The sequence below is a fragment of the Poecilia reticulata genome, chromosome 11 (assembly GCF_904066995.2).
Source record: "Poecilia reticulata chromosome 11, P_reticulata-male-v2, whole genome shotgun sequence".
Lineage (NCBI taxonomy): Eukaryota > Metazoa > Chordata > Actinopteri > Cyprinodontiformes > Poeciliidae > Poecilia > Poecilia reticulata.
The window spans coordinates 20821268-20840737 of NC_088840.1; the positions used below are offsets into that span (position 1 = coordinate 20821268).

General features: G+C 39.0%; 1 protein-coding gene across 3 annotated transcripts; it reads left to right on the forward strand.

Annotated features, from left to right (window-relative positions):
- The first annotated feature begins 600 nt into the window (after positions 1-600).
- On the forward strand, positions 601-19299 carry ehmt2 (euchromatic histone-lysine N-methyltransferase 2). 3 transcript variants are annotated; one of them, XM_008422759.2, is made up of 28 exons: positions 601-686; positions 2049-2118; positions 2216-2371; positions 3253-3491; positions 3568-3622; positions 4102-4175; positions 4267-4389; positions 4477-4527; positions 4883-4970; positions 5900-5986; positions 6406-6542; positions 7407-7550; positions 7667-7983; positions 8766-8996; positions 9785-9867; positions 11788-11894; positions 11979-12101; positions 12192-12293; positions 13007-13111; positions 14010-14164; positions 15162-15329; positions 15402-15546; positions 15651-15728; positions 15961-16076; positions 16935-17021; positions 17099-17177; positions 17419-17594; positions 18595-19299. In XM_008422759.2, exons 1-28 carry the CDS (start codon positions 660-662, stop codon positions 18773-18775), a joined length of 3504 nt encoding a protein of 1167 aa, XP_008420981.2. In that variant the 5' UTR covers positions 601-659; the 3' UTR covers positions 18776-19299. The 3 variants fall into 3 exon arrangements, with proteins under 3 accessions (XP_008420981.2, XP_017162770.2, XP_008420982.2); XM_017307281.2 differs by having other exon boundaries at positions 5903-5986; XM_008422760.2 differs by having other exon boundaries at positions 2252-2371.
- Positions 19300-19470: the final 171 nt, after the last annotated feature.

Genomic DNA, 19470 nt, shown 5'->3' on the forward strand with positions numbered 1-19470 from the left:
ACTCAATTAACATCCGAAAAACAACAATAAATGGTTCCTTAACATACTTTACAGAAAACAAAATAGTCAAAATAACTACAGCTTCACTATTATAAGTTATTTGAAGAATGACTTTTAATTGTCCTTAGCAGTGTTACGATTCTGAACTACTTACAACCATTTGAGCAAGAAAAAACATCACAATAGTGATACACTATTAATATAATAATAATAATAATAATAATAATAATAATAATAATAATAATAATAATAATAATAATATTAATAATAATAACTACAACAACTATCATTATTAGTTTTTTTTAATAAGACACCTGACACAAGTACAGTTTAACAGTTGTCTAAAACTGACTTAAATCAGGTAATTTTGATAGTTTTACAGGTATGTCAAGGAGAGTTTCAAAGCTACCATCTAATACTGATCAATAAAACAACCAGTATGATTCCTGAAAATGCTGATGGTATTATTTAGAGTTAATCTAATTCACAAAATTCACGTTTTCAAGCAGTTGTCCTGCTTTCTATTATGAGCTTGCCAATAGCAATATGGCGGACGCGGTGACGTACCGTTTCTGCGGTGGAACGAAGCGCGTGCGGCGTCTGTTCTGCCGAGTCTATGGACGTAGCACGTTCATAACCGTTTACGTTCACTGGGAAACATGTCGGCTCCTCAGACAACGACAAAGGTAGAAAAGCTGCATGAACTTTAAAGGCTTGTTAACGATAATAACATTTATTTATCATGTTGTACACGAACCAACGTACAAAGCAAATAAGTGCTAACGACGTCTCTTTCTTCACTAAGCATATTTCTGATTTAGTCTCTAATAATGGCCATTTTTTACAAGCAGAGAGTGCTAGCAGTGTTAGCCTCGCTTGTGATGTTTTACCTTTATGATAGTTGTATTATTGATTATACTTATCCTTTTTTATTTTTTGTTTGAAGCTTTAAATCTCCTGTAAGCTGCTTTCTTACAGTGTGAAACCGCTTTTCAATGCGTTTGTTTTCATTTTGAAGTCAGCTTGTTGTTTTTGAGCAGACAGTGGTGCAAAAAAGTAATTTTTTTCACTTTAAGTGATTCAAATCTACGTAGTGAATTGCTTATTCCGGCTATTTTCAGCGGAAGTTATTACATCTTAAAGTTCTCAGTTATCCCCAAAATCATGGAATTATTGATACATGCAGTAGTTTGTAAATGGCTTAGGAACAAGCTAGATAACTACATTATATTTCTGCTTTGCAGACAAATTTAATTAAACTTTGTGATACATCAGGTAATAAAATGTTCGAATAAATTACAAAATCTTTAAAAAGTTAATTTATTCCAGTAACTCGATTCACGTTTTCAACCCTTTATTTCCATTAATTATGAGCATTTGATGCGTACAGTTGATGAAAACTTGTCATTTAAGATTACAATATTATTTCAGTTAGTTTACAGGAATGATCAAATAAATAAATAAAGCATACAACATCAGCTGGATAATATAAAGTTTTGAGCTTTAATAGCTTGACGCAGAATGTTGTGCAGCAGCAGTCTAGTTGCAGTTCATACTTCATTGACCTCAGCTCCCCTCACTGGCCTCTGCAGGGCTCACTCATCTGCATATTTCCACAGTGTGATGCTTTCTGGAGAAAAGGATTAGCATCAGTAGAGAGACAGTTTAAGATCAAGCATTTGACAAGCTGTAGGGATCATGAAGAGGTTTTCAAATCTAAGAACATTGTGCTATTTCTGGCAGCATCATGCTGTGGTTGAAACTGTCCGAATAACTCTCAACGGCCCCAACCTTTACCACTTTTTACCACAAATTCATGACTGCTTTAACGCAGGGTCTATACTAAAAACAAACCAATTTAAAATAAACTGTAATGGTGAGATATTAAGCCAGAAGCTTATTGATCTGTTTATTATTTATCAGTTTTTCAGGAAATTATAAATTAGAGTAAATATGTGTAGCTTCATTGCGGCTTCTAAATAATGTAATAAACTAATAATGTAAACGTTAATATTCTTTTAATTTGTCATCTTCTTGCTCCCTGCCAGGAGACCCCAGACCAAGACGACCCAGAAACACCAACAGAGTCCGTAGCCGTTCCCAGTGACGTTAACGAAGGTAAGTTGACTCCTGGACATGAAAAACATCTTTAATCTGTTTTGTTTTTCATTAATGTTTTAATAAAAATGAACAGAAAAGTTTTGAATGTTACCAGATGTCGCAGCCCTCACCATGTCTGCTTCCATGTTAGAAGCCAAAGCGCTTTCACCGCTGACATGTAAGAAGACGGAAAAGGGCCTTTCTGACACTGCTGATGATGGAGAGACGTGGTCGCCTCCTCCTTCGCCGCCGCTGAGCAAACCTGCTGCAGGTGAAGCTTGCAGATAATCACACCATCCCTATGCGTCTTAACATGAGAAAGTTAACCACGGGTTTATGGAGCAAGGCTATTTTTAATCTCATAAAGAAAACTGGCAACTTGAGTATGACTAAGCTGCTGTATCTCTGAAGAGTGAAACTGTGGTGGAAAGAGAAACAGTTTCCATGTAATGTTTGAAGAATTTCTTTTGTTTTTATTGTTGCTTTTTCCACTGACCAAGTGGCAAAACAGTTTTAAAAGGAGACCAATTTTGAAATATTCACATTTTGCATGTTTTTGTTCTTCCATTTGGGTCTCAAATGTTTCTAAAATCAACCCATGCACTAAAAAAAAAAAAAAAAACATCCAGCCATTTTTTAGCAATAAGTTAATATGTTGTCAAGAAAATGAGCTGTTTCAAAAAAGCCTTCAGATGGTTAAGACACATTCCACGGGCTCTCCGCCATTAGCTAGCAACCCTAATCAAGCCCAACTTGTTAGCTAGCAACCCCAGTGGAGCTCCAGCATGATTGGTCAGCTGGTTTTACCTCTGTATGTGCTGTACAATGGCTGCTGGAAAAAAACAAATGTTTTGATTTACTATTTAGAAACCACTTGCTGCATTCTCGTTGGTTGTGCAGGAGGCTCTACTTCTGCTTTTCAAATAAGCGCAGTTGTATAATTGTGCATTTGTTGGCAGCCATTTTCACAGGAGAGTGTAAACGTTGAATCGGGGGGCATTGCCGGCTGCCAATTATTTGGATATAAAACAGCTCAAAATAAGCATAACTGAGCAGACTAACATCTTAGTATCTAAGAATTATTTTGTTTTCTTTGTTTTTAACTTTCATGACTTTTACAGATTTTGTTTTAATGTATTTATCTTTTAATAGGTCATGCTGCAAAGTCCATTTCCTCGATGTCTCCCTCTGCCTACACGTTGTCCCCGCTGTCTCCTGGCCGAGCCAAGATGAGCGTCTCTGGGCCGTCCACCAGCAAGGTCAACCTCCCTCCAGCTCCTTCCGCCTCCTCTTCCCCGTCTCCTTCTGCTTCCTCCACTCCATCCGCCTCTCCAGGCCCACACAAGATCCACCGAGCCCGGAAGACCATGAACCGGCCGCCGCTGGGCCAGGTGAGGGCGAGTTGGATCACATAGAAGTGAATGAATATTTTCAGGGTTTCTGTGTGATTTTAATGTTTGTTAACAGGTGAGTCACGTTGATGCTCTGACAGCGACGCCGTCAGGATCCGACTCTGAAACCGGTTAGTGGCTTTAAAAACATGGCCATCCATCCATCCATCCGTCCGTCCGTCCATCCATCCATCCATCCATTTGTCCATCCATCCGTCCATCCATCCATCCATCCATCCATCCATCCATCCATCCATCCATCCATCCATCCATCCATCCATCCATCCATCCATCCATCCATCTGTTTGTCCGTCCATCCATCCGTCCGTCCATCCATCCATCTGTTTGTCCGTCCGTCCGTCCGTCCGTCCGTCCGTCCGTCCGTCCGTCCGTCCGTCCGTCCGTCCGTCCGTCCGTCCGTCCATCCATCCATCCATCCATCCATCCATCCATCCATCCATCCATCCAAACTTTAAATCCTCTAGAAATTCTCAGATGACAGTTTTTTTTTTAATTAAAACTCTTTTTGTTACATTGACCTTTGACCCTGAAGCCATTTTTTTCTGTGAAACTAAAGCTACTGCTGCTCGTGTTGTTTTGTTTCTAAAAGCTGCAAAAAAGAGGAAGCTATCTGAGAGCGCACCGGGGAAATGTGAAAAACTCTCAAACAAGACTCAAGCTGAGGTGAGTCGATCATTTCTGTTTTTCTGGCTTGTAAACGTTTGGCTCGATTTCTCCTGTGCCGTCCATATGGCCTCTTTTGTGTTTCTGTTAGGGCGAGCAGCTGTTTCATAAAAAGGCGGAGTCTGTTACAGATCAAGCTTTAGCGAAGAGCAAAAACTCTTTGGGGAAGTCTGCTGACGATGGGGACCATTTATCTGCTCTAGATTCAGAAAAGGTGACAGGCCTAATGACATTACTGGTGATTTTATTTATTCATGTGTGGAAGAAGTGAAACCATAATTTGGTTGTTTGTGGTTTTCAGTTGGAAAATGGAGGTGAAGAGAAGCAGCCAATTACCAACACAGAAGATCAGGTGATTATTTCAGATCCGTAAATATACAGCTCTGGAAAAAATTAACAGGCCACTTAAAATGATCAGTTTCTCTGATTTTACTGTTTATAGGTATGTGTTTGAGTAAACTGAACATTGTTCTTTCATTCTATGAACATTTAAAAAAAGTAAAATAAATAAGCAATGTTTAGCCTGGTGGCCCGCCAGGCTTATAATACACTGAGAGAATTGCTGACACCAGCTCAGCTTTGGGTCAATTTGATGCTTTGTTGATTAATGTTTTTTTTCTCATATCCACAAATTTGAAAGTATGAAAGCAGCTTGAACATCCCATCCAAACATGTCAAATATATTATTTTCGTTCTCTGACCTGCAGAGTTTGGAGCCAGAGAGAAAGTCTTTGCGGCCGCAGTCGGATCAGGACAAAGACACTATCACCATTGATTTGGGGGAAACCGAAGAGGGTGAGCTTAAAGAGCTTAGTTTTCCAAAAGTCTGTGAACAATTATTCACCGTCTCACAGATTTTCTTTGTTTTTGACTTTTTACCGTATTGTTTCTAGAATAGCTGCTATTGTTTCTGCTCCTGGTGGCAGCATGTTTGTTCTGATTCTGCTCTTTTTCTACACTTTTCATTACTCTTTGTTTCATGTTTGGAAAATTATTCCCTCTGGTTTTGGCTTCTGTGCAACCAGAAGGATTTTTGTTTTTCTTATGGTGCGTTCACACCAAACGCGTTTCGTGTATCTGGTTTACATTCAAAGTCAACGTGGAGACGCGCTGAGAGCCCATTGCGGTGCGTTTGGAGTGTCGGACACTCCTCCACATTGACTTTGAACGTAAACCAGACGCGCGTAACTCGTTTGGTGTGAACGTACTGTTAAGTTTCACTTTTGGACAGTTGTTATGATGCGTAACTGTGGCAACAAGGTGTTGTTTTCACAACCGGCAACAGCCGATTACCGTCTCAAAAGCTAAAATAATACCTGGACTATATTCCAGTTTTCTAACCAGAGATTTAAAAAGGTGCGGCAAAAGCAAATGAAGTTGATTAGCAGTCCTTGTCAACAGCTGATGATGTCATCCAGCTTAGCATGTCATGAGATTGTCACGTAGCAACAGCCTTCAGTCAGAGACTTTTTCAGATGTGCTATGAGACTGACTGCTACTGGAGATCCAAAGAATTACCAGCCACTTCGACTCTTTGAAGAAACTTGAATGATATGAGTTACCACAGCTTTTAATTTGTACTTTTGTTTTGAATTTTTTTAAACTCATAGTGCAGCCTTTCCCCTTAATAAATGACAGTTATTTGAATAAATCATTCTTCTACTCTCGTCTCCATCCATTCTGTAAAACATAGGTGATTTTTGTATCTATGTTTTGTTTATCAGCAGAAAGGTCTGCAGAATACACAGAGGTTCCTTTGGGTGATTTGGACATCGCTGCTGCTGACAGTCTGACTCTTTCCCCTCCTGCTGGTCGGTTTATAAATGTTACTGTCTTTAAATTGTGGACCACATAAAAGGCTCTTATGTAAACAGTCAAATTAGCTGGAAAAGCATTTCCTTATCTGATCAGCTGATAGATTCATTCAAATGTGCTTGTCTTCAGTCAGTGTTCATAAAGAAAATAACAATTGGGATCCACTTTTAGACTCTTTTAGATGTGAAATGATTTAGTCTGCCTGGTACAGATTAGTAAAAATGTTACTTAATCTTCACAATCAGGATCCTTTAATTTGTCTGTTCAAATATTTGGTAAAAAGTAGCTAATTAATTGTACAAAATAAATTAAAAATGACCAGATTAAATGTTTTTTTCTGGCTATAATTAGTGTAGAATATATTTCTAGCCTTTATTTTTTGTTGTTTGCGGTTAAATGTGAAATGTCTCTGCAGATGGAAGCGAAGCAGGCGACATGGAGCGGCTGGAGGAGCTTCCTCTGTGCAGCTGCAGGATGGAGGCTCCTCGAGTCGACAGCACCAGCCAGCGGGTCAGCAGACAGTGCATGGCGACGGAAAGCCTCAACGGAGAGGTTCGTCCAGCTGATACCTGACAGGAACTAGACTGAAAAGAGGCAAACTAGGAGCCATTGTCCAAAGATATTCAAAGAAGGGACCAAATAAAGGCAAATGATCAGAAGGAACTGAAACATTAGATGCAAATGGAAAGAAATTCAGCAGCCCAATAAAGGAAGGACAATCAAGAATTTTCTGTTTTTTAGAAAAAGTGGGAAAAAAATCTGTTTTTGCATTTCCTTTTGAGTTTCTGCTTCTTCTAATTTGCAACACGTTTATGTTTCCTGGTGTCTACAAAACAAAAATGTTGAGTAATAATCGGCACCATTACCTAGCAACCCCAGCGAAACCCAGCCAGTCACCTAGCAACCCTAGCTGACCTCCAGCGCTTTTGATCAGCTGGTTTTACTGCTGTACAATGGCTGCTGGAAAAGACGGGGGTTTTGTTGCTGGCTTACCATCCAGAATCCACTTGCTGTAGTCCTGTTGGTTGTACAGGAGGCTCTACTAATGCTTTTCATAGATGTATGGTTGTATAATTGTGCATTGTTTTGCTGCCATTTTCATGTGCGAGTGTAAATGTTGATTTGGGAGGCGGGGCCAACAGCAGCTAATTTGGACTTAACGTGACAAGATGCCCTAAAACAGGTCATTATGAAAGGATCTTAAGATACTGAGCAGATTAAAATCTCATTATCTAAGAATGATTGTATGTAAAAATGTAATGAACATGTCTTGTATCGCTCATAGATCTAACTAGTTCAAGGAAGCAAAATAGTTCACCCTTAATAATAATAAATTTGAAATGTTTAGTTCAGGCGGTTAAATATAATCAAAAGTCTTAAATTCAGTCTGACGGCTCCTCTGTCGCTGGGTTTCAGCTCCAGGCTTGCACCAATTGGACCATGAAAGCGGAGACGATGCGGCCGTCCAGCCGGATTCCCCTCATGGTTCTGTGTGACGTCCATCGCTCCCACATGGTGAAACACCACTGCTGTCCTGGCTGTGGGTACTTCTGCATAGCAGTAAGTGTGAACCTGTGGATTCAGGGTAAAATTAGGATTCCTTCCTCCTCCTTGTTTCTTATCACATCTTTCCGTGTTTCATTCTGATCTGTTTCGAATTTCCCCTCCTCTCTCAGGGCACTTTTCTGGAATGCTGCCCGGACCAGCGGATCGCTCATCGCTTCCACCGCGGCTGTGTGACCGTACTGAGCGGCGGCCGCAGCAAGGCCAACGGCGGCGGGATGCTTTTCTGTCCGCACTGTGGGGAAGACGCCTCTGAGGCCCAGGAGATCATCATCCCCTCCTCGGCATCAACCTCTGCAACCACAGTGGTCACCATGTCGGCCTCCTCCACAACCACGCCCTCCCTGCCCCCATCAGCCCCGACGGCGCCCTCTCTCACTGCCTCAACAGGAGGGATGAAGGACGGGAAGATGCCTGAAAGGCCTGTCAGGTACAATATTGTACTGAAATATTCTACAAATATGATTTTGCATGATTTTGTAAATTATGGTAATTTAATGCAAAATTGGCATATTTAATGGACTTTTAATGCAACTTTTAGAGTAACTTTGCATTACAAGTGCCATTATTTACCGAATGACACTTCATGACAACTACCATAGACATTCATAAAGACTCCTTCATGTTCATGACAGGTGTTATGTCAGTCTTATGCACACCCATTCAAATAAGTGTTACTGATTGATTGATCATTGGTAAGTGTAACTTTATCGCCACAGGGTTTCCCCCAGAAAACCAGCCAAGCCTGATGGTAGGGAAGCTAGGGCAGTCATCCGGCAACTTTCTGTGTTTTTGACTTAAAAAATGTTTAAAGTTGAGAGGAAATTTTAAAATATCACTTATTGGAAGACATTATCAACAATACCTTAACTCCAACTATGAAGTCTTAAAAACACCTAAAATAAGCAAAGCTAAGCCTTGTGGGGGTGCAAGTAAAGCCTGGTGGCCCGCCAGACTTATAAAACACTGGGGGTTCACTGCCCCAGTTGGTTGGACGACGTTGGATTTCTTCATATTCTGACCGATATAATGCTACTCGCTTTATGTGCGAGGAAGCTTAGCACTACCGTATAAAATATGAAATTCTCTTTTGTACATTTCTGTAGTGATGCAAGTCTTAAATTTCATACGCAATGGTCTTGAAAACATCTTGAAAAGTCTTATATTTGAGTTGGTGAAAGCTGCAGATTCCCTGTTTTTGTGTCTTCTTAGCGCTCGAATGCGAAGCCACGGCCTGGCAGCTCCCACAGTGGAGCAGCAGCCTCCTCCGCCCGTCCCCTCAGCCACGACTCTGCCTGCCGTTCCTCCAGCGGAGGAGGGAGTGGACAGCGTGGGACCGTCTCTCTGCATGCCCAATGGGAAGTCAGTCAGCCCCAGTGCACTACCACCTGGACCCAGCAGGGCGGCGCTGCAGAAAGCAATTCTCACACAGGAAATGGAAAGGTTAGAGACTGCATGGATTTAGATTTTAGTACAACAGAGTATTAGGGCCACACTAATAAAATAAAATTAATGATATATTTATATGTAAATATTATTGTGAGAATTAAGTCATAAAATTATTAGAATACAGTAATAATAGAAAATAATGAAGTAGAATAAACTTTATTGATTATATTTTATAATTACATCATTCTAATAATAATAATTAATGACTTTATTATCATAATAATAATTTAATATCATATATATATATATATATATATATATATATATATATATATATATATATATATATGCTCTACCTATGTCATATTTACATTCTATTATTTATGTATATTACATATTTATATATGTAATATGTGAATAATATGTAAATATTGTAATATGTACATATATAGTATAATATATTAATATATTACTTTTTTTCCTTTATACATATTGTCTCATTGAGATTATAAATCTCATTAACAAGACAGAAAAGTTTAACATTTATTCTTAGAATTTAATTTTTTAGTATTTTATTATTTATTAGTATGCACCCAATGTTCTGTACTTTTAGAAGCATATTGAGAGTAAATTTTTGGATTATCAATTTGAAATTGTGCAGAATTCAATCATTTTTGCTAAAATCTGTTTAATTGGGGGAAAGTTGTTTTCTGCTCACATAATAATAATTTCACATAATCATATGTTGCAGTAGAGGCATGTAAACATTGTCATCCAGAAAAAGAAAAAAGAAAACACATTTTCTTTACTATTTTTGATCAAAACTGCTCTTTCTGTACCAGGAGGAAGAAACTGAGGTTCCACCCGCGGCAGCTGTATCCTGCTGCAAAGCAAGGAGAGGTCCAGCGAGTGCTGCTGATGCTGAGTGAGTGGCATACCATAATAAGCACAGTAAAAGAAAAAAACAACATATGTCACAGATATCTGGAAGGGTCATCTGTTTTCAGCCATTAAAACAGTTTGAACCGCTGTTAAACATGCCATAACAGGTTTTTCCGAGCCATCTTTAAACGCACCATGAGCGTAGAGATGCTAACCTCTTTCTTACACCAACCAGAGACATTTTGCTGAGTATTTCTGCATGGTGTGTGTCAGAAACATTACAGTTTTTTCCAAATACTGTAAGTTAAGTAATGATGTTTATGCTAAATGATGCCAGTATGTCATGTTAAGCTAGTTAGCATTAATATTAGCAATAATGCTCATATTGTTACATCCCTTGTTAGCTAGTTAATGCCAGGAATAAACCAAATCTTTCATTACATTCTTTATTTTCTGTACAGAATTTGTGCTCACTGCTGCTTTCCACATATTTAAAAGAATCTTTATTGCCACAATAGAAAGAGCAAAATGTCAGGGAGGAGACATTAGCCCAGACACCAGGGATGATGATGCAGGTAAGGAGAGATTATTGCATCTGCTGCAGGGAGAAGCCAGGCAGGCATCAGGATAAGTTTATGTCTTTGGTCTGCTGTCCTTTAACCCACCAGAGAGGCTCTTTAAAGCTGCAGTTTGTAACTTTATAGAAAAATATACGTTTTTAGAGATTTGTTAGAACTCTCACCATGTTGTGACAGATAATCTGTGAAACAATCGATTGCCTCCACCACCTCCTCCTCCCTGAGCTGGTATCTGAAGAAATGCACCGCTCCCGACCAGAAAAAACTAGTCAGGGACAGGAGGAGGGTCTTAGTGCTGTCAGTCAACCTCATGTACTCGCTGCTAAATGTAAATAAAACAACTCGCCGTGACTGGAAAACCTAGCTTTCGCATTCTTGACAGGATCTGCTGTTTATGGGCTTTATGGGTGGTGGGGTTTAGCAACGCCCACATGGGCATGATTGACAGCTCTAAGACCCTCCTCCTGGCTCTGATTGGTTGTTTCTAGTTAACATTGGGAGCTGACACATATAATAGTTGAAAAAAATCGACCTCTGCCTTCTCGCAAACTATAAACCAGTGGTCCCCAAACTATGGCCCGCGGACCGGATCCGGCCCGCCTCCACATTTGGTCCGGCCCCCTGAACAATACCAGAGAGCATTTAGATTTTTTTTCATTTACCGTATTTTCCGGACTATAAGCCGCTTATATGTGGATTTGGCTCTTTAGCAGGAAGTGAATCATTGGAAGTCAAAATTGAAAAAAAAAGAAGAAAGCGCCCATTAAAATGGAATTAGGTAATAGGGAATAGAAATTTGAGAATGTTGTTGATCAGTTAAATAGCATTGAGGGGAAAAAAGAAGATTTTTCGTTTTTTAAATAATACTGGGATCATTATGAGAATTTGAGGTATAGATATTATTATCCAGTAGATGGCAGTAGTGCAACAATAATGACTGCAAGCTGCTGTTGAAATCTAAAGAAGAAGAAGAAGGAAGCGCCCATTTTCATTTAGCACATGCTAGTAGCATACACGAAGGATCAACACTTTTACGTTTTATTGAATTTACCTGTTATGACTCCAATTTTGGGTGTCCGCTAGTTAGCATTATGCTAGTTAGCATAGCCGCTGATGACAGCAGTGTAATGGTTTTCTGTAACGGTAAGTAGTTTCTTTTAGCAGCGAGTACATGAGGTTGATTGACAGCGCTAAGACCCGCCTCCTGTCTCTGATTGGTTGTCTCTGGTGCATTTCTTCAGAAGGCAATAGAAGCTCAAGGAGGAAGTCGACGAGATTGATTTTGTAAAAGATTATTATTGCAACAAATATGCAAAAAATCTATTATTTTATCAAATTTACGGCAAAAAGAGCGTTAAGTTAATTTGTGTTTCTCTGTCTTCCAGTGGAGGGAATCGATCCAACGTACCAGCCTGAGTCTCAGAACCGACGTTCAGCTCTCCACGCTGCAGCCCAGAGAGGCCTGCTGGAGGTCTGCTACATGCTGATACAGGTGCGTAAACGCGGCAGCCTGCTGGTCATCCACAGGTTTCAGCACCCAGCTAACTAACCTCCTGCTGTGGTTTAATGGCGCCAGGCTGGAGCTCAGGTTGATGCCAAAGACAAAGACCTGAGGACTCCTCTGCTGGAAGCTGTAATCAATAATCACGTTGATGTGGCTCGTTACCTGATCCAGAACGGCGCCTGCGTTTATCACATTGTGAGTATCCGTGCTCACATTTCGCATTTACACTGGATTTTTGTTGTTGTTGTTGTGGTTTCAGTCACTTTGTTTGTGTTTCTTTACCAGGAGGAGGATGGATACACTGGCCTCCACCACGCAGCCAAGCTGGGGAACCTGGAAATAGTTAATATGCTTCTGGAGACCGGCCAGGTGGATGTAAATGCTCAGGTGGGAGCAGAACTACAATCATTAACCTCAGTCACAAGATCTTTTTATTTATAGTGGATATTTAAAAAAATATAAGGTTATTAAAGCACCTTCCACACTCATTTGCAATTATTATTCACATCAATGTATCGAAATCCAACTTATACAGGAGCAGTGCTTTGCAAAATTGATTTTTAAGCTTTACGCCACGTTATGTGTTGCTCTGATTCTTTCATGCATGTTTGAGAAATCCTTTAATCTCCATGGCAACCACTCAGCAAACACCTGGGTGGACGTAGCCCCGCCTTCGAGGCGCTGCTCCTCCTTCACTCAGCTCCTTCAGACTAGCCAGTATCAATTAGTAAACACTTGGTGGAACTGCGCTGAGCTCGTTATCTGAGCTAATTCTCAGAGAGATGCTGGTAAAAAAAAAAAAACTTTATAAAAGGGTTAATAGAGGAGCCATGTTGTGATGAAGGCAGAGTTTTTAAAGAGACAGTGACTCAATTTCAAGGCCTTAAATAACAAAGGCAAATTTCTTTAAGTCATGTTTGACAAATATAGCATTTTTATAACAACTGAAGTCAACACAGTGCCTGGAAAATACATAAAACTGCCCTTTAACGTTTATTTCTTCATTAATAAACTTTAAAGTACCGTGAATCCAACAGATTACTATCTAATATTTCAGAAATTTGATATAAACACAAACGGGTTTGGTTCTCCAATTTCAGGACAACGGTGGTTGGACACCGATCATCTGGGCTGCAGAGCACAAACACGTTCAAGTGATCAAATCGTTGCTGAACAGAGGAGCCGACGTCTCTATTAAAGACAAGGTGAGTGTTTAAAAAATAAAGTTTGTTTTTAAATGAGAAACTCAATGTGTGAGAGCCTCAGCTGGTGTTTAAAGGCAACATAAGATGGATTTTCTGCTTGAATTTTTATGATTTCTTTGGCACTTTAGTATAAAACAGAATTACTTGCTTCCCAAAAAATATCTAATTTCCATTTAACCCTTTCATGCATAGCGGTCACTGCAGTAAAGGTCATTTTCTTGTGGATTTTTATGGTATAAATACACACACACCACTGAAGTGGGCACTAGTGCATCATGCCAACTACTGGCCATCAGCTGCAACTGCAAGGAGATTTTGTTAAATCCAATATGGCGGACAGACGAAAAAGCCTGTCGACCAACTCAGGAAAACCCGGTCCCTCCTTCTGTTGTAGACGACTGTAGAAGGTAAAAGGAATATTGTGACATCAAGTAACCCATCCATCCATTTTCTTTCACCCTTGTCCCTCAGTGGGGTCGGGAGGGTTGCTGGTGCCTATCTCCAGCTAACGTTCCGGGCGAGGGGCGGGGTCACCCTGGACAGGTCGCCAGTCTGTCGCAGGGCAACACAGAGACACACAGGACAAACAACCATGCACACACACACTCACACCTAGGGGCAATTTGGAGAGGCCAATTAACCTAACAGTCATGTTTTTGGACTGTGGGAGGAAACCGGAGTACCCGGAGAAAACCCACCATGCACAGGGAGAACTTTTCTTTTTTTTTTTTTACAAAAAACTTTTTCCACCTTTTTTATGCCCTAAGAAAATCACAAACACTTTAGAAAAAAATCCTGCCATAAATGATGATAGTTCATGCCTGAAGGGGTTAAGTTCCTAACATTGGGAGGTTTGGATTCCTGGATATCGGTGGATAAGCTCTTTGCTGTGCTGCAGGAGCTGAACGTGTGTCTCCACTGGGCGGCGTACGCCGGAAACATCGACATCGCAGAGCTGGTGTTGAACTCCGGCTGCTCCCTCGCCTCGGTTAACGTGCATGGAGACACGCCGCTGCACATCGCCGCCAGAGAGGGATACCTGGAGTGTGTGACGTGAGTTCACATAATGCAACCAGCGATTATTCTCACCATTAACTGGCACATTCTGCAGACTTTTTATCGTCGTCACATCGTAGCGATAATCTGTTGACTATTTTTTTGGATTAACAGATTAATGTCCAGATATAAAAAAGTGTGAAATAGGAGATTTGTTGTGTTTTTTTTTACAGAAATTGAAACAAGTGAAGCTAAAACAATTCCACTTCATTTTGTTTTTTTTCATCATAGGTGTAAATGTTTACATATGTTTTTATAATTTTGGCTTAATTGCTGCTCTGATTGTGTTGTTTCTTCAGCCAAGGAACTTTTTTTAAGTCTATTTAATCTAGTTAAGGATTAATGGATTACTAAATTAGTTTGACAATTATTTCAATAGTTGATTAATAACGATTAATCATTTCAGCCCTACTAATTGGTATGTTAATCGGTTTTGATAAAGAGACATGCAGCATATCTCCTTTGGCATCTTATTTCAATAATTGATTAATCACAAATCGAGATCTAATGTTGCTCCAACTATCAGGATAAACATGATTAAAAAAAATAAACAATCTGTCAGTTTATTTAATATAAAAACGTAAATGTCGACTGAAATGTTATTTCTAATTTTATTTTACAATTCTGAAAGCTAAGAGTTTTTTTAATCTTAAATGCAAAGTGTATATGTATACATTTTGCAGCTTTGACTTAATTACTGCTCTGATTGTGTTGTTCTTTCAGCAACACAATCTCTCTTTAGTCCAGTTAACGATTAATTGATTACTAAATTAGCTTGCCAATTATTTCAATAATCGATTAATCACGAATGTTACTCCAACTATCTGGGTAAATATTGACTCCAAAAGAAACAATCTGTGGGATTATTAGATGTGAAAACAATTAACAATTAATCAGTTTCTAAATTAGTTGTGGATTACTTCAATAATCGATTAATCGTGATTAATCGATGCAGCCTCACACTTTAAACTTGAACTTTTCTTGCTTTCTGCAGGTTGTTTTTGTCGAGAGGTGCGGACATCGACATCATGAACAGGGAGGGCGACACGCCGCTCAGCCTCGCCCGGCCCGACACGCCCGTCTGGGTTTCGCTACAGATCAACAGGAAGCTGCGCAGAGGAATCACCAACCGGCTGATCCGGACAGAGCGAATCATCTGCAGGTTTGTTCCCTCCCAGCTTCACGAAGTTTTCTGCTCTTCGCTCGTTGAACGACGATTTGTTGTCGGTCGCAGCGACGTGGCGCAGGGCTACGAAAACATACCGATCCCCTGCGTGAACGCCGTGGACGACGAAGGATGTCCGTCGGATTATAAATACGTTTCTGAAAACTGCGAGACGTCAGCAATGAACATAGATCGAAATATCACACACTTACAGGTGATCTCATTTTATTTTACATTCATGTTGTATAAAAAAAATTGATTTTGGGGGGGTTTTGCTTTAATAAACACAAAGTTTCCTTCTACTTTTGGTGTTTGTAGCATTGTAGCTGCACTGACGACTGCTCTTCCAGTAACTGCCTCTGCGGGCAGCTGAGCATCCGCTGCTGGTATGACAAGGTAAACACCTGCTGTAGCATCTCAGGAATTATCCTTTATTACTTAAACACACATTTTATAAAACTAAACAGTAAAACTATGCTGCTGTTTGGACTGTTTCAAGCTAGTTTTGGTATCTTCTCTCATCTTACTTTCTGTTTTTAATGCGGTACTAAAAGTTTTACGTCAGATTAAATGTGAAACTTTATCTGATTGAATTATTTTATGTTTTTTTTCTCATTTCTGTCTGCAGGATCAACGGCTGCTTCAGGAATTCAACAAAATCGAACCTCCTCTCATCTTTGAATGCAACATGGCGTGTTCGTGTTATCGGACATGCAAGAACAGAGTCGTCCAAGCAGGAATAAAGTAACTACCACAGATTACAGATTATTAATCTACAGGGTTTCTGTCAAACAGATTATTTAAGCAGCAGCATGTTGACTGTTTTCAGTAGTTTAAGGAAAACCAGAAAACATTTAAAGTATTTTACACATCTGGATAAGTTTGAAAAACTGAAAACTCAGATTCAGATTAATGTCCCAAGTAAGAAGAAAATTATCTTTTCTACTTTCTTTCTTTGATTCTTTTTCCTTTATTTTCTTTGTTTTATGCTTTTATTCTTATATTATTTGTTTCTATGTTTTGTCAGATTTTCTCTTTTTTTCTTTGTTTCTTTTCTCTTTGATCCTTTCTTTTATTTGTTTTTCTTTTTGGCTTTTTTCTTTATTTTTCCCATATCTTTCTTTCCTTTCTTATTTTTTCAGATTCTTTCCTTTACTTTCTTTTGTTCTTTCATTAGTTCATTATTTTTTTCTCTTTGGTTTTCTTTTTCTTTGCGTCTTTGTTTCTTTGATTGTTTCTTTTTTGCTTCATTTTTCTATTTCTTTGTTTTTATTTTAGCTTTTTTCTTTTCTTCTTTGCTTTTCTTTTTCTATTCCTTTCTTTCTTTGTTTCTTTTTTCGACAGTGACTTTTGTTTATTGATTGATTCATCCGTCCATCCATAACTCCATCAGTCTGTCCTTCAATCTTTAACCATCTGTCCATCCACCCACCCATCCACCGCTTAGTGTTTTTTGTTTTCACAGATTCTGTTTGTTTTTCTTGTTGTTTTTTTTTTACTCTTTACAAACATTAACATCTAAACCAGAAAAGAAATGTATACTTGGAAAACGTGCAGAAGACTCAAAAGGAGACAGATGACCTCTGACCTCTTGCTTCTCAGAGTCCGCCTGCAGCTGTACAGGACGGAGAAGATGGGCTGGGGAGTCCGAGCGATGCAGGACATTCCTCAGGGCAGCTTCATCTGCGAGTACGAGAAGCGTTCACGACTCGTCTGCCGTCCTGCTCTGCAGAACGTAACAAAACGTTTTTTCTCTTCAAACTCAGATATGTGGGAGAGCTGATCTCTGACGCCGAGGCTGATGTTCGAGAAGACGACTCCTACTTGTTTGACCTCGACAACAAGGTAAACCAGACGGAGAAAAAATATTTTTAATGAAAATAAAAGAAGCCTGACCCTTATTTTGTTATAGAGTTGGCCTGAATAAATAGAAACGGATGGAAACTCAAGAAGTGCATCCATTTAAAAAAAGAATCCAAAAATGTAATCTTTAAAAAAACAACAATTCAATTAATTGATTAAATCAAGTTCTATAATCTCAAGAGATTTGCTTTTGCAATCCCAATTTCTGTTTTTTCCTCTGAAGGACGGGGAGGTTTACTGCATAGACGCACGTTACTACGGCAACATCAGCCGCTTCATCAACCACCTGTGTGACCCAAACCTCATCCCGGTGCGCGTGTTCATGCTGCATCAGGACCTGCGCTTCCCTCGCATCGCCTTCTTCAGCTCTAGAGACATCCTGAGTGGACAGGAACTGGGGTGAGACGACGATTTACGGCCTTTTCACTTCCCTGACGAGTATTAAGAATGACACGCCAGGGCCGTTTAGATCAAAGAAAATAAAGTAATCTTTTGCCAAAAAATTTCAGAAATTTTCTGGACAAAACAAGAGGTTGAAATGTCAAAAACTTGTCAGAATTTTTTTTATTATTCTCAGAAATGAAAAAAATGAACATTTCTGAAATTGAAAAGTAGAAAAATTGCTAGAAAAAAACATGGAAATTTTATGAGTTTCAAAAGAAATTTCCATGTTTTTTCTCGAAATTTTTTAAGATGTACCTCAAAATTTGAGTTTTTTCTAGCAAATTTTACACTTATAAAATATTTCAGGACAAAGCATGAAAATTTCTGATATTACAGTCAAATTTTTTTGGATTTTTCTTTAGCAAATTTTCAACTATTGAAAATAATAAACATCCACATTTCTTTCTTTTCTTTTTTTCTGGCTAATTTTCTACTTTTCAAACTCACAAATTTCCAAGTTTTTCCTAGAATATTTCTAATCACAAAACTTCATATTTATTTAGCAAATTTTTGACTTTTCAAACTCAAGAATTTCCATGTTTTTCCTCAAACATTTGTGATTAATCTCAAAATGTTCTTTTTTTATTCTTTTATCATTTCCAATTTTGAAACTCAGAAATGTACAAGTTTTTTCTAGAAAATTTCTTAAATTAATCTCAAAGTTTCAGTTTTTCTAGCAACTTTTAAATGTTTCAAACTCTTTTTTTCAGGGTTTTTTTTCCTCAAATTTTTCCGAGATTAATCTGAAAATCTCTGAGTTTTTTCTAGCAAATTTTTGACTCTTCAAACTCAGAAATGTTCACGTTTTTCTCTTAAAAATGTCCCAGATTAGTCTCAAACTTTCCTTTTCTATTCCTTTTGTTTCTTGTTTTTTGGTAGGAATGTAATTCTGCTTTATGTATATCTCTACGATGTCCGTAAGACGCCGTCGTAAATAAGTGACGTTTGTCTTCAGGTTTGACTACGGCGACCGCTTCTGGGACATTAAGAGCAAGTACTTCACGTGTCAATGTGGGTCGGAGAAGTGTAAGCACTCTGCAGAGGCCATCGCTCTGGAGCAGAGCAGGCTGGCCCGGATGGACGCCTGCTCGGAATCGGGAGCCGACTGCGGGATGGCCTTCATGGGAAACTCTTAAAACACTTAAGCCACCGGGCCTTCGGATCAAACCCTGCTACGTTTACATGTGCACACAGTCGACTGTAGAAGTGGGGCCTTGCCGGTTTTGTGGTGCTGTCATGTTTTACATTTTCCTAAAGCTGTCACTTTATTACGTTCGCTATTGCAGAAATCATAACCTTTACATTTTAAAGGACCAGACTTTAAACGGTTTTACAAAATTTACTCACGATAGTTGTGTGTGTAGTCATGTTGGTGTTGCAGAAAAATATACCAGAAACAAACGTTTGTGCTGGAGGCCTTCATTACCCGCTCATTTATATGTGAAAGTCTTTTATATCCACACTCTTCCTGTTGTGCCAACCAACTCAAGGCTTTGTGGCAAAAACATGAACATCAACTGAAGGCCTTTCTGGACTCATAAAGGAACTTATTGTGTCCGTTTGTGGATGGATGCTTGTGGTAGTTTAATTGTCTGTATTATTTTTTATACATGTTGTTTCTTCTGTCACTTGTAGTGAAATAAAACGGCAAAAGAGTTTATTTTTGACATTTTGTTATTGTATACTGTCAGCAGGGGGCGTTAGAATTATCTTTTGACAGGCTGGATAAGGTTAGAGATGTGTTAATTGGAAAGATGTCTCACTCTGAGTCATTATCATTATTGCGGTTTTTCATACACATTTAAAACAAAATCGGATCAGATGCATCAGG

Excerpts from the sequence above, each read along its gene's own strand:
- ehmt2 (XM_008422759.2), top strand. The coding sequence starts at position 660 with ATGTCGGCTCCTCAGACAACGACAAAG. Across the intron at positions 14,165-15,161 it reads GGATACCTGGAGTGTGTGAC|GTTGTTTTTGTCGAGAGGTG; the intron begins GTGAGTTCACAT and ends TGCTTTCTGCAG. Across the intron at positions 15,330-15,401 it reads ACAGAGCGAATCATCTGCAG|CGACGTGGCGCAGGGCTACG; the intron begins GTTTGTTCCCTC and ends TGTCGGTCGCAG.